We start from the raw sequence: 14,550 nt of genomic DNA on the forward strand, positions 1-14,550 counted from the left end.
GTAATACAGATCTCATGGAATTTAAATATTTATATAAAATTATATATATATATTTTATATAAAATTAATAGAACATAAATAAATGAATAGAACGGCCCTAACTTCAGCCCCCCTGAAATAATAAAATGGCTCCGTCTTCATCGCCCCTTTAGCATCGCTGCTTGGCTAACTGGTTTTTAACAGTCAACATTATCTTTTAACTTTTAACATGAAATAAAAACGACAAATGATTATAAATATTTACAGTTACTATTCATTACAAACAGATTTTTTATTCTATTTAAATGGACTGAGAGGGTTTCACAACTACTACAGCAACTCATTTTCCCCAGCAGGTGTCAGTAGCGCCCAAAGAACAGCACCAGTGCTTCCAGTATCAAACCAGCAGACTCGATGTGCGAGTACTTCAAGGGATTTTCAGTTCGTATAATCAAACGGAAATATACATTTTAATAGATTTATTTAGTTGCTGAATAAGCACGTCATTGTTGCTTTTTCTACACCTTACAACTTTTTTAATAGTTGAAAACAAATATATATAAAAAATGATGTACTGTAAAAAAAGACCCAAGCTGTATAATCTGTAGCTGTACATTTACACAATATACATCTTTAATTTGCATAACTGGCAGTGAAACAATATTTACATTTGTTTTGTGGGTATATTGTATATACATATATTTACATGTCGTCATAAGACGACATAGAAACACTATCCAAAATATAGTTAACACACAAGAAAAATACATTCAGTCCTTCATGCAGGTAGCTGTACGCAGCAAATTGTACTCTCCTGCACTGACATTAGCGACTGTTTGCCATCTTCCTGCTGTGGGATGCTAAAGGACTCCTCTTTTTCTCCGAAGGGAAGTCCACAGTCTGCTTGTTTCAAGTCTGTGGACATTACAGATTGTGTCCCACAAGATCCATTGCCAATGTGAAAGGTGATGTTGACGTTGACATGGGGGCTGGTGGTCACAGGGTTGACGATCTGAGGGCTTGTGGGCTGAGGGGAGGACGGTGTAAGGATGCTGGACTCAGATATGACAGTGTTTGTGTTGGAAACCAATGGCATGGGCTCCGACAGAACAGAGGATTGGTTGTTGTTAAGGCCCATCGTCGACTGCAAAGGTCCTATGGACTCCTGGCTGCTACTGCCGCAAGTTCTGGGTAAAGATTCTGTATTGTTACTGTACTGACTATAGTCACTGCTGGCTTCCCCTTTCTCCAGCAGACACAGTTGTTCTGGTGAGGGGATTCCACTTGAAATCAGCTTGATTTCGTCCTTACAACCCAGAGAGAGCTGCAGCAGAAAGAAATGTGAAGTTAGAATATTTCATATTCACAACTAAACCGAGTGACCACTTTGATGCGTTGACTGATATAAAGATACCTTTTTGCTGTATTTCTTTCTAATCTGTCCAACCAATATCTAAAGCATTTGTCTGCATCTTATGTTATGAGGCATTTCTGTACAGGATGCTATTCAAAACATTTCTTCCATCACATATAACTGTACCTATTAAAGGGGTCACTGTGTATATTTATTCACAAGGAATAAAAGTTAAGACAAACTCACCTTCTCACAAATCTCGCTATTTCCATTTGCATCTACTTTATAGTGCATTTGTGTATCTAAAAGAAGAAATGTAAACATGAATTGGTGAAAGTGTTAGACAAAGTATAAGAAAAACACTTCTTGCTGATAACCACTGGTTATTATCATACAGTATTTTAAGCTTATAATAATTTCTATACAACAACATGGTGTATTGCACTTTTACAGGGATTTTTTACCTTTGGTGCAGTATGACTTGCAAAAGCACAGCAGAATGATAGTGATCAAGAAGAGAACCGCTATCACCCCACAGACGGTTGCAGCTAATAGGTAAAGTAAACACAGACACAGAGCAGAAGAGAAGCTGAAACATCCTCACATCCCATAATATTCTCTTGGTGCCAGCTCAAAATGACCACCTCATAAGTGACCGTACCTGTGTGAAAACCAGGTCCTGTTTTGGGTGCTGGGCTTTTTGTTGAGGTGTTGAGCGTTGTGACAGAGATGTCTGACTGTGTGGACGCCGCCGTGAGCGCCTGGTCGGACGTGACGCTGTGCATTGTCGTCACTGTGCTTGCAGCCCTTAACGTGCTGGTCTCGTTCATCGAGCTTTGAGGCGCCGTACTGGTTGTCGGGACCTCAGGCTCACACACTGTGTCCGCCGTGGCGTTGCCTTTCCTAAGAACAGCCCTGCCACCGCAGCTGAGAAAAGACAGCTCTGAGTCAAACCATCATAATAATAACACAATGCTGAATCCATTAGGGGCTGTGCTTCACTCACTTTGTATGAGGCCTACAGGGGTCGGTGTAGGACGGTTTGTCAGAGAATGTCCCATCGGGGCACGCTTTGCACTTTGTATTTGAATCTTCTGTCCCTAAAAACAACAAACATGTTGCAATATAGTGAAATTTTACAATCGAACATCACATTTATTTCTAGAACAACACAGCACATGTAGTTTTAGGTCATTTCTACATAACTAATAGAATATTTGTATGGTGAACAGTGAGGACTGAATTCAGCAGCTACTGTACCTTTTACAACGACTCCAAACCCGACTTTGCAGGTCCTGTACCTTTCACAGGTTGTGCAGTACCCATCACTATAACCCATGTCACAGTACCACCCAGACTTGCAGATACACTTGTTTTTACTGGTAGCAGAGCAGTTTTGGGCATATTCCAGACCGTTACCTAGTTAGACACAGTTATGTGGTTACAAATTGGAACCTGTATTCTGTCTCAAATGCAGGTTTGTGGCGTGGTTATTGACCTGATTTGCATTTGGTGCAGGACAAACAGTTTGTGGCGTAGTTCCAGTTTTCCATGTACTGGCCTGGTTTACATGGCTCACACACAGTCTCAGCAGTCCCAGTGCACTCCTTCACAACACGATGACCTGTACAAAATGGATACAAACGGATACAGATCATTCCTTCATGGGCCTCCTTCATTTTTATTACGTTATCCTAATTACTGTACAGAGATAAGCAGGAACATGCAGAAATTTAAACTAGCTCAGCTCCTTTACTGAATATAAATCGTTTCTTCCAGATAACACATCATGACTAACATAGAGGCCCAAACCACTGCTTGACTTTATTTGACTGACACAATAAATACCCTTTTACCTATAAATTAGATAAATAAATTACACCTCAAATATGCTGTGTCAGCCTTTATGTAATTTCTAATCGTCTTTCATTAGATGAAAAATGAATGAAATTAGCTAACAAAAGTTTCCTTAAGTGAAGAGTTGCCACTATTAACTCGCTTCATGCTGACTTTTCAGGAGGAAATGTCACCATATAAATGTATCTATTATCTTTCACACCTCCACGCCTCGGCTTGTAGAAACGTGTTTAAAAGAGCTGTGTCATCAAATCACTCATTTCGTGATGTTGCCAGGTCGGGTTCGTCGCCTGTGGCTCCGCAATTATCCACACTGCCTTTTAAACAATTGTCTTCTTGATTCAGTTAAATAGTAAATAGGCTCAACTGACTTTTTTCTGCATTGCTTTACACTCAGCAACCAATCATGACAAAGCCTTTTGCTGCCGCGCTCTGATCTGTTGTGCCAGTACAACTGGGTTCATTTAAATTATTTCAGAGTAATTTCAGAGTAATTACCAATAGCTGACAATGCGAGTTGTGTATTCGTTCCCACAATCTGCACTGCATGCCATAACAAAAACCTGGTCATGACTTCTAAGAAAGTCTGTGTAGACTTTTGTGGCAAAGCAACGATCAGTCAAAATATTTAACTACAAGTACAAGATCCGAGAGATTGTGCTAATGAGACGAAATAAATCATTTGGGTAAAATCTAGTTACACGAATCCAGGTGTGTTATATCTTTAGAGTCACCCATTATCAATACTGCCCTTGTTTTTCACTCACCAGGTGGGCATTTACTGCAGCACAGGTTAGAGTCAGACACGTATTTCTGTGGGTTGTCCCCACAGCTTCCATGCGAGTCTGGAGGATGGGGAAGAGGGCAAACCTACAGGGGGGCAGACAACACACAGTACACAATAAAACCCAGGCATCCACCAGACAGCACGGTACCTGTTAATACTTTTATAAACAAGAAACTACAACGAATTTGAGTCATGACCACGCTAAACGTGGTTAGTGCTGACCACCTACAGTACTACACACCTACAGCCACATTTTCCCCTCTGGTGAGAGGGGCTGCAGACATGTAAAACAGGCAGCCACTGTTTCAATTCACAGGAAATTCTCTGCATATCTTCAGTAAACCGCCTGTGCAGAGGGGATGTTTGTGCTTTTCCATACCTCACGCTTGTATACAACTGGTGTGTAGCTCATATATATAGTAGCTCATGTACTGTATCCTACACACACACTAGCAAATGTTTTCTATACTGTGCTGCACAGTAGAAGTATTGTTGCGTTTGGGCCCAGTAGCTTCATTCACCTGCCCTGAGACGTCTCACCACAGCGCCCGCCAATGACAAGTAAAAGTCACAAAGCGCTGACTGCAGCGGTGTGCAGGAAGTGGAGGCAGCGAGGAGCCGTCACTCCTAAGCAAAAAGATTTTTTTTTTGTGGTGTGACCACCATTAGCAAGGTGAATCATTCGAAAGATACCAGTAGGAAGCTTAGTGCAGTGAAGGAGAACATTGTGTTTTTTTCCTATTTCTCTTGGCTGCGCGCCTAAACTAACTAATCATCTTCAACAGAAACGCAGAGTGATATTGAAAGTTAGGAGCAGTAAATGAGTTGCTGAATAATTTCCTCACTGGGTTTCTCGAGCGTAAGCAAACCTGGGCAAGACCTCAAATCACACAATCATATACACACATAAACTTACTAACGAAGAGTTACGCTGTGACCCTGCAGAAAAGAAAAGTCTTGAAATCAAAAGGAAACTGTTCTATAAACAAAGAATAAACGTGTTTAAAAGACAGGCACCTGCACATTACCATAACTTTGACACAAACTTCATTTAACATTTCTATTTATTTGTTCTGGTTCATTTTGAAAGTAATCAGTGTCTGTTTAACATCGCACTCCCTGAGAATAATCCAAGTAAGTGAAGCCTAAAGTAACAATTGAAGACGGTCTCCGATAAACACAGCTACCAAGCGTGACAGACTCAGACTGACACAAAGCTTACCTTACAAAGTTGTGCAATCAACAGAACAAGCAGTACAGGTAGGTCCTTCATTTTCTTCCTTTTAAAGCAAATAAGAGCAGTCAGAAGCCAGCGTGTGCACTTTGCTGTTCATTTTTCAAAGGCGGGACAGCGGTGTGTACGAGCAGAAGCAATTTCCTTGAACTGACTCGAGACCTGAAGGAAGGAAACAAGGGGCAGGAACCCACATTGACTAATGTGATATATGTGAATAACCATTATGAGGTTAGGCCAGGTTGATGGGGTAAAAAGTTGAAGCCTTGTTTCCAGGTGATAAAGGATGCGAAGGATGAGAGAGGCTGAAAGAAATATTATTAAGTCTGTTAAGTTCACCCACCTTAAAAATGCTCCTGTGTGGATTACAAACAGTCCATAAGTATTCTTTCAATTTCATGAAGCATTACTGCAGACATTGAGACATGTCACAGCATCGAAAAAAAAGATACATATAATAATAGTGAACAGGGCTCATTGGTGTCTTAAACAATACACAATAGCGGCAGTCACTTGCAGTAGGTAAATGGAAATCACCTCTGAGCAGTCAGGGGTTTTCTGTCTGTCACGCATAACATTTGGTGAGTCAGTAACATTGCAAAACCTGCAGTATAAATAAACACTACTTTTTTCCTCACAGATTACCAATGTTGTACATGATTAATTATGATCTCATACTATCCTGAATATTTGAACATAAGCAATAGACAGTTTAAATATGAATATTGCTGTCTTTTACAGGTAGGTGGGTTGCATGTGAGGTTTAACGCACGTGAGTGACCCCCAAACTGGAGGAGTGGCTACAACAGATCCCTGGAAAAACATCCGACATCTCAGTCCAGAAAAGTGCAGTTCTAGGAACAGCAAGGATACTGCGCAGAACCCTCAAGCTCCCTGGCCTCTGGTAGAGGACCCGAGCTTGGAAAGTGGATGAGACCACCCGCGGAGGGTGAGAATAGAGAGTGTGTGTGTGTGTGTGTGTGTGTGTGTGTGTGTGTGTGTGTGTGTGTGTGTGTGTGTGTGTGTGTGTGTGTGTGTATGTTGTGTGTATATATATATATATATATATATATATATATATATCTCTATATATATATATATCTCTATCTCGCGCGCGGCCGCGCGAGAGAGAGAGAGAGAGAGAGAGAGAGAGAGAGAGAGAGAGAGAGAGAGAGAGAGAGATAGATTTAGATTTAGATTTACAATTTTCTCTTTTATTACCATCACGTAGTCGTTGGCAGAGAAGTTTGCTTTAAGTGTCACAGACTTGAATAATTAGATTAGCGTAATTCACTGTCTTTATGAGAACGATAAGCAGCAGAGTTTCTATGACAGGATACTGCAGCTCATGAAGCTATTGTTCTACTGGAAATTACTGAAATCCGTAACCAAAACAGTAACAGCCTGAAACCCGAGCCAGGCTCCCTGTGAGTGTTTGGCATGGCTGAGGTGTCATTTAGCAAGGCACCAAAGGCCTTCAACACCATCACCTCTAGCATGCTCATACTGAAGAGACATAACTTCACTGTGCTACCCACTTCTAGTTTCAACACGTGCTTTCAAGCGTTACTCGTGGCCATGCATGTTGATGCTCTGCCCAGTTTGCTGCCCCTGTGCTTTGCTTTGTTTGTTCCTGTCTGAGACGCTGACATTTTGCAATAAAGTTTCCCCTCCCACATCTTCAGCGAATCTCTGGTACTATACAGAAGTAGCAGCCTCCTTGCTGTCCATTCTATTTATGTCTGATATGTTTAGCACTTTTACCTATCCAAAGGGATTCAAAATATCCTCAATTTTTAATTGTGGTTGCTGCTGTAAAATAAACACGTCCAGTAGAAGTGAAACTCTTGGTTTTAGCGCATTCGTCTTGTTTACAGCATTTCACTGCTGAGTAATTTCCAGTTGTGTTATGATTTTTAAGCAAGTGATTTAAAACTTGGCTCGGTCAGGTATGAACATATCGTCTGGTTTAGTTTTAGCTGTATTCCTATTAAATGCTAATTCTGAGCAGATAGTTGATTTCATCTCTGAGTTTGTGCCGGTGCCAGACACACGCTTACAGGAATTTATATTGATCTCATGACGGTTTCATCTTGTCTCCATCTACCATCTGTATAGAGTTAGAAAATTGCTTGCAGTTATAACCAAAACTGTAAAAACGTTCAAGATCCAAGCAAATGCCAGTCTTGTGGTAATATTGTTTTTCTGATAATATGAGTCTGCATCGGTAACTTACAGTTTACCTAAAGATCTGTCAGTCTGATGTTGTAGCCACAATGCACTACAACAGTGGCATGTCAGCAAATCATGAGAAAAGCATGTACATTGTAAAGACATGACGCAAGTTTCAGTAGCATCATTTCCCTTAACTGTGGTAAAATCAAATGCAGCCATACAAAAGCATTCACTCTGTGGTTAAAGGCAATCAACAACTGGCTTAGTAAAGAACACACAGCTCACGTTTTGCTTTGAACAAGTAACTTGTGTCACAAACATCAAAGAACTGGTGCTGTGGCAATTCATGAAATATCAGTGTTGACTGCATTAGAATGCAAGTCACAAAGTGGAAACTTGTTAGCATAGGTGGGGCTATTACAGTACTTGACATTACGTTTAGGAGGTTGTGGTTTCCTGTGAAATGCAGCTTCTGTACAATGCACGAACCCCTGTCTATAATGTCATAGTCCATCAGTGAGGAAGTGCTGGAGGAAGTTAAAAACAGAAGTATGCCCAAACCTGGGAACCAAAGCGAACTGAGCGTGCGCAACAGAATGATTCATAATGACTTGCTCAATGTTGAAATATTTCCAATCCAGACTTAAATGTAGAGATCATGGTGTAATGTTTGCTTGCTTCATGTCCACGAGACTCAAGACAATCACATGTCAGTTCTAAATTTGTTTAGAACAATTAAATGTGCTGCTACGTCGAGTAATATGCTTTAATTCACAATATGTCAAAAATGTTGACATCCTCTTATAACCACACATTGTTTCGTTTTAAACATGTAATATAAGAAATAAAGGTTTATACAGAAAGACAAACAAACAGCTCGCAGAAACCTCAGAGAGAGGTTTTGATGGCTTGTCAGGTCAAGTGGTAAGAAATTCTCCTTCCTAATTTTTGGGGGTGAGAAAAGTGTCTAAAGTCGTGACGGGCCAAGCATGACACGTCTGTGATCTGGTTGCTGAGCTTTTTCACCGCAGACAGAGCCTGGAAAAGTAGGGCAACCACTCTTAAAGAACTGTTACATCTCCACCACACTACAGTCATTTAAGTAAGTTTGTTTGTACAGTAGTAAGTCAGCAGCGCCTCACCTCAACTTCCTTGTTCTGTAACTCTGCTGAGCCCCTCACATTTAGACTACTCCGCAGATCGAGGCTGCTGGGTGTGAGCAAGGTGCCCTGACCTGTGTTCAACCAGCCTGAGAGACAGTGCTGGAAAAGGGCAAAAATAAAAAAAGGCTGTGACATACTAAGTGACACAATATGGGACATGTGAATAAGAACGCAGCATAACAATGCCATGGATCATTGATCAACATTAAAAGTGGGCACATTTGAATTCTTACTCACCGATGGCAAGGCCAAGCTATCTGAAGGGTCAAAGCTGCATCGCCGATGAGCTTTGTATTTGTAAGGCGGCAACAGGGTGGTGCAAGGGATGCTGACCCTTAAGAGATAAGATAAGAATAAGAACAACACAAGTGGTAGTGTGTCAAATATTTACATGACATGAGCAATGAAGGAGACAGGTTGTAGGGAAATGCGGTTAACATACACATTACCTTATGAGAGCTGGTTCAGCAGTAGTGTGAGGGTGGGAGGATTTGTGCTGTTTGCACACAGGACAGCACTCCTGAGAGTGAAGCGGGACAGGGAACAGTCTACTGTTAATCCTGTAGGAGAACGTACCTAGACAAGAGGTCAGCACACAGAGAGAAAGGTTATATCAGCTGTTAAAAATGTTTTGAAGACTCAAATTATTAATTACTCTGCTTACATTGATGAGTGTCCATCTTAGACTCTGGATGGTCTTTATCTGATAAAGGTGAGAGTCGTAACTGGTTCGGCACAGAAAATCTATGAAGAGTAATTAAATAAAGTCATCATCAGTCACAGGTAAGACAGACTCAGATAATCACCAAAGGGTGAGATCAACTGTGAAGCACGCACTCAGCCTGTGGACTGTGGACGCACTCATCTTTATTAAAGGAACGAAATATGCGAAGTTCATTGAAAAACTCATCAGAGTGCTCTATTACAGAGTCTTCAGCATCCAGGAGTCCTTTGATGGAAAAAAAACATGTATTACTGAGCTCTATTAGATAATAAATATATGTGTCAGAAATAAATCAGCAGACACCAATAAGACATACCTGCTATCCAATCATATCCTAGTAAGGGCTGCAAATGATGCCTGTCTGTGGGTATCTCTTCGCAATCCTCAGACTGAAATGTGACTCGACTCTTTGCCTCTCTCTACAAAATCAAACATATGGTAAACAAAGCAAATAATTACTATTTTCTACATCCTCTACTACAGGAAGGTTTTATTTAAAAAAAAATAATAAAAAAAAGCTTTTACCTGTTCTTTGGGGTGACTTATTAAGCAGGACTTTATAATAGGTGCTGTTTCCTGTACTGTGTCATAAAATGCAGGATTTCTGTCACGGTCCTTATAAATGTCTGACAGTTCTGTGTGTTGAGCACTAGACTCAACCAGTGGTGTGGAAATAGTCTGCTGGAAGCCTGTCTGCTTCTCACGTTTATCTGATGGAGGAAGAAAAAACTGATATCTGTCATCCATCTCCAGCTTTGATTCAATATTGAGTCTAATGCACAACACTGCTCATAAGACATCCTAACAAACTCAAAATAATGCAATGTGAATAATAATCACATCCAAACACAGACATCAAATAATTCCATCCTTTTAGAATCAAACCAATATCAGAAAACATTATTCTTTAAATGACGTTTTTATAGAATTATTGTCAGAATAAGTTACTTCTGTCAGTCAGCTGTATTTGTATTTACTGTTTAAATTGACTTGAGCATCATATTTAGGTGTGAAGAACCTCCAGGGGGTGTGAATTATGTTTGCGGCCTTGAAAATCAAGTGAGAATCAAAGATAAAGGAGACGTGCCCGCTGATCTGACGGCGGCTTTAGAGAGGGCGGCTCTGGCTGGACGGCGGCGTCCATCGGTGAGGGTCTGGGTCGGAACCTCTGCGGGCTGGCTCCTCTCCGCTGCCTCTTCCTTTCTCTCCCTGCGGCTCTGGCTAAAGTCGCTCAGGAACTCAAAGTTCTGTCTCTGCTGTCTCAGTTGGTTCAGTAAATCTTTGTTGCGCTCCCGTAAAGCATCCACTTGGTCGGTGAAGGGCATATTTAAAATATAAAATGCTTAAACGAGGTTAATTTGGCGCAAAATAGCGAAAGCTGCAGATACCTTTATTTTTAAAAATCTGATTCCTGACTACTCCATAACGACGCGTTGACAACAAAGATCTGATTGGCTGCAAAACATTCTACCCATCATGCCTTGCAACCGCCTGAAGGTCTTCTTAAAGCCACAGGCACACGTTTGTTTTCCACTAGGGGACGTGACACCGAACAACAGATGGCGCTGTTTACTGAGTCAAATGAGAGCGCGTTAACAAGGAATTTATTTCTGTGATCATTTATTATTGAGAAAATTATTACACATTGTGCAAAACAGCCCATTTTACATTGACACCGTATTATATCAAGTTTTTATATTAAATCAGTATTCAAATATTGCAAATAGAGGGGAACACAGCTTATAAACCTAAACTTGAGCCTGAACAGCTGGGGCAAAATAGAAAAGCAGATACACTTCAAGACAGAGGACAGGACACACCTAAAAATGAAAAACAATAAAACATGGAGTAACCTGCAAATAAATGGATTAATTAAAATATTGAAAGGCAGGGATTCTTGTTAAAAATGTTTTGTTTACATGATTCTCATTTTTTTTTCATGTTTCGAAGCCTGAAGGGCAACTGGTGTTAGTAAAAGTCGTGCTTTGTATGCTGCTTGGTGTTTATGGACATTAAACCTGTCCATCCATGGTGGCAGTAATGACAGTGCTGGAGGTGGTGCAGGGTCACAGCCATAATCATATGCCTGATCCCCCGTGGAGTGAATGGTGTGGAACTGCGTGGGCGAGCTGCTGTTCAGTATTCCAGTCACAGCTCGTTTGCATTGAGAGCTGTCCAGCCCAGTCCAGTATGATTAGTTGACCACAGTAGTGTGGAGTTACACCCCATTATCATTAAACGGTGCCAGTCATGAAGGCGTGTACTCCTCCTGTCTCTCTAATTACACCCCCACTGTTGGGCTCCAAGCAATTACTGCCTGCCGCCAGAACGTTTCATTGTTCATTAGGCGCAGATAACGGACACGTCAACAACAAAAACAAAGTTACAGATTTCTGATAAACAACAAAATATGAGCCAAAATAATTTTTTTTGGCTTTACTTTGATTTCATTATCTTAAGGAAAGCCAAAATGTGTGGGAGAAATGGGGTGTATTTTTTCAAAAATAAATCCCAAAAGTCTGAGAAATTGATCTGAGGCAGTTAATGGATGTTTTCATGTGAGTTGACATGGAGAATGTGTCATGCTACTTTCCATCCTAGCTGGTGTTTTGTTTTGTGTAATCAAGCTGTTGTTGTATCCTTTGGTAGCAGAACAAATACTTGCTTAAGACATTAGGTGAGCAATGTGATATTAGATACACATACAAAATTGGAAATGTTGTATGATTTAGAAATTCTGTATTTATGATTAGTTTTTTATTTTTTAAAAGGTTCAAGGCTCTAAATATGAAACAGTTTAGAAAGTAATAGGTTGCACATTTTATTGTGTTCTATAATAATGTTAAAGTGTTATTATAAAATACTGCCCACACTGTTTGTATTAGGAAATGAGCACTAGATCAGCAGACCTATATAAACACTGCTTTTAAACTGCTTTTGGATCACAGCAATAACATCAGAAATTATTTTTATAAGCCACAACTGTGCTTTTAATCAGGCAGTGAAAGCAGTAAACATTCTCACTGAATCAAAACTTATCTGATAGAGTATTGTTTGAACGTTAAATCATTGGAAATCTGCAAAAACCAAAGTTAGACATAACTTTGAAAAGTGTCCCGTTAAAACACAATTTATAAACTTATCTTCAGTTGAGCAATTACCCAGGGAAACTCGGGTTTGTGATAAAACAACCCTCACTGTGTTAGAGTATGAAAAGAAAAACTTAGTATTACCACACAGTCTGTGCTCAATACTATCGCTGTAGCTTTATCTGATCTGAGAAGTCTCTCTTGACTCTTCTGTCGTCACAGGGGGAATTGAAGAAGGCCGCGAAAAAGAAAACAAGAACAAAAGCAGATTCTCCAAATAGCTTCTGGGTTTTCCTGGAACCAAACACTTTGAAGAAAATAAAAAAATCAACATGTACTAATATCAGAGAGTAAAAGAGCAGATGCGTGTGTGTGTGTGTGCGTGCGTGCGTGCATGCATGTTTTTCTGTGCTGATAAAATAAGACAAAAGGTCGATTGTCACCAGTGCTACTGTGATAGAGGTGGATGCCATTAAGATAAAGAGGATTAGACCTGTCACACAGCTGTCTGCATCATCCTGAGGGAGGGATGGAGAGGGAGAGACCTCACCCAGGAGAATTAGTCCTTTTGCCTTTTGCCGACCAAAGACATTGATTCTGACATGCACATTTAAGGATCTAAAATGTTCCTCCGATAAAGGTCAATGCAAGAAGCAGCAAAAATATACCAAGACCATAAAAAGTTATATAAGTTAAAGTGATAGCCCATTTAATAAAAGTAAAAATAGGTAACATTATAAAATGATTAAAAATAAACATACTCAATGCTGGAAACTGACACATTATCATAATTAAACGTTAATGATAATAGTATATTTTTTAATTTTTATATAACCCTTATTTTATGTATTTATAATTTCACATTTGTTTAAAAACTATAATCTATAACAGTAAAACTAATCTCTAAGGCACCGACCACTTGGCCACACTCAGGTTCGGCCAGAGTGAGAGTGAGGGAAAATGTCCCCAACGACCTGAGCAATCATCCTCCAGTCGCCCATATTTCACATTACTCCTGGATCTAATGGACGCTGATTCATGAGACGAGGCCAGAGACCACGCGGTTTGGCTCCTGTACGTTGGCCAAGAGTGGGACCTCATTTGGGGGCTTTTATGGCCCCGCTGTGCTTAATGGCCTGTGGGTCGCCCGTGAAGCCCGTTAAAAACACAGCAGAGTAAGAACACACCAGTTAATCTTAGCCTTTGTCTCTGGCTGAGTGAAGACAATGAATCCAACTGAAGGCCACCAAGCTGACAGAGGAGGTATGAGGACAGACACGATGCATCACCACCGGTGTCCCACAACAATCGATAACACAATCGCATCTGTTCTGTGTGAAAAACGTCCCTTATAAACCAAAAGCTGAGGCAACGAGCCACAAGATTATCACCCTAAAAGCTGAAGTGGGTGCCACTGATTATCCTATAACAGTAGAACCAGTCAAGAGGCGGCGTATGTTGTTGTGGAAGATCTGAGCCACTTTGACAAAGACCAAGCTGTGACGGCTCCATGACTGGGCCGGAGCATCTCCAAAACAGCAGGTCTCACGCTTCGGTCGCCAAGAACCAAAAAAAAGGCTTTATAGAAGGACAAGTGGTTAACCAGCGGCGGTGTCATAGGCACCGAAGGATCACGGATGTGTGTGAAGTTCTGATCCCACACAGAATGGTCAGAACGCCGCGAGCTAAAAGGAGCATGTGAATATCATACACCTCCAAGCTGGCGTGATGTGAGTGTGCTGCAGGTGCAAACCTGGAGGCCTGATGCATCAACTCAGAGCGCTAAAGGACGCGCTGCTGGTGTCCTGGTGTCAGAAACACCTTCAAAGTTGTTCATGCTGTGTGTTAATTAGGAAGGTGCCTGATGTGTCATTAGTCCGTCCACATGAGAACATCTGGCTCGTCTGTTGTCAGGTCTTTTGTCACCAAAGACAAGAACATTTTTTTATTTTATAAATGTTACACAAGCTGTAATATACTATAATTTTCAGATATGAGACAGTTTTTGTCAAAATACATAAACTGTGATCCTGAAAAAGCTTCTCTCCTCTTTTTAGTTTCCAAGCACTCGTTTTATTCTGCGCTTCAGGCTCTTAGCAAAGTTAAGCAGCCGTCTCCATCATACGCATACTGTACTGTAGCATTCATCAGCAATAGCTTAATTAAAAAGCTTTCAGGCTTGTTTGTC

At 40.7% G+C, this 14,550-nt stretch overlaps 2 protein-coding genes across 4 annotated transcripts; both read right to left on the reverse strand.

Moving 5' to 3' along the window:
• Positions 1 to 443: 443 nt before the first annotated feature.
• tnfrsf1b (tumor necrosis factor receptor superfamily, member 1B) lies at positions 444 to 6,166 on the reverse strand. Of its 3 annotated transcripts, XM_055508722.1 has the most exons (10): positions 5,555 to 6,166; positions 5,200 to 5,257; positions 3,958 to 4,060; positions 2,832 to 2,957; positions 2,594 to 2,752; positions 2,340 to 2,433; positions 1,995 to 2,260; positions 1,798 to 1,881; positions 1,580 to 1,635; positions 444 to 1,303 (listed from the first exon to the last, which is right to left on the reverse strand). In XM_055508722.1, exons 2-10 carry the CDS (start codon positions 5,248 to 5,250, stop codon positions 758 to 760), a joined length of 1,485 nt encoding a protein of 494 aa, XP_055364697.1. In that variant the 5' UTR covers positions 5,251 to 5,257; positions 5,555 to 6,166; the 3' UTR covers positions 444 to 757. The 3 variants fall into 3 exon arrangements, with proteins under 3 accessions (XP_055364697.1, XP_029007912.1, XP_055364698.1); XM_029152079.3 differs by lacking the exon at positions 5,555 to 6,166 and having other exon boundaries at positions 5,200 to 5,548; XM_055508723.1 differs by lacking the exons at positions 1,798 to 1,881; positions 5,555 to 6,166 and having other exon boundaries at positions 5,200 to 5,548.
• A 1,972-nt stretch (positions 6,167 to 8,138) lies between these two features.
• Positions 8,139 to 10,729, reverse strand: miip (migration and invasion inhibitory protein). The gene is made up of 9 exons (XM_029152140.3): positions 10,361 to 10,729; positions 9,799 to 9,983; positions 9,590 to 9,692; positions 9,387 to 9,498; positions 9,214 to 9,293; positions 8,999 to 9,125; positions 8,787 to 8,883; positions 8,529 to 8,648; positions 8,139 to 8,424 (listed from the first exon to the last, which is right to left on the reverse strand). The coding sequence occupies exons 1-9, from the start codon at positions 10,596 to 10,598 to the stop codon at positions 8,299 to 8,301; spliced, it is 1,188 nt and encodes a 395-aa protein (XP_029007973.1). The 5' UTR covers positions 10,599 to 10,729; the 3' UTR covers positions 8,139 to 8,298.
• Positions 10,730 to 14,550: the final 3,821 nt, after the last annotated feature.

Source organism: Betta splendens, chromosome 5 (assembly GCF_900634795.4).
Source record: "Betta splendens chromosome 5, fBetSpl5.4, whole genome shotgun sequence".
Taxonomy (NCBI): Eukaryota; Metazoa; Chordata; class Actinopteri; order Anabantiformes; family Osphronemidae; genus Betta; species Betta splendens.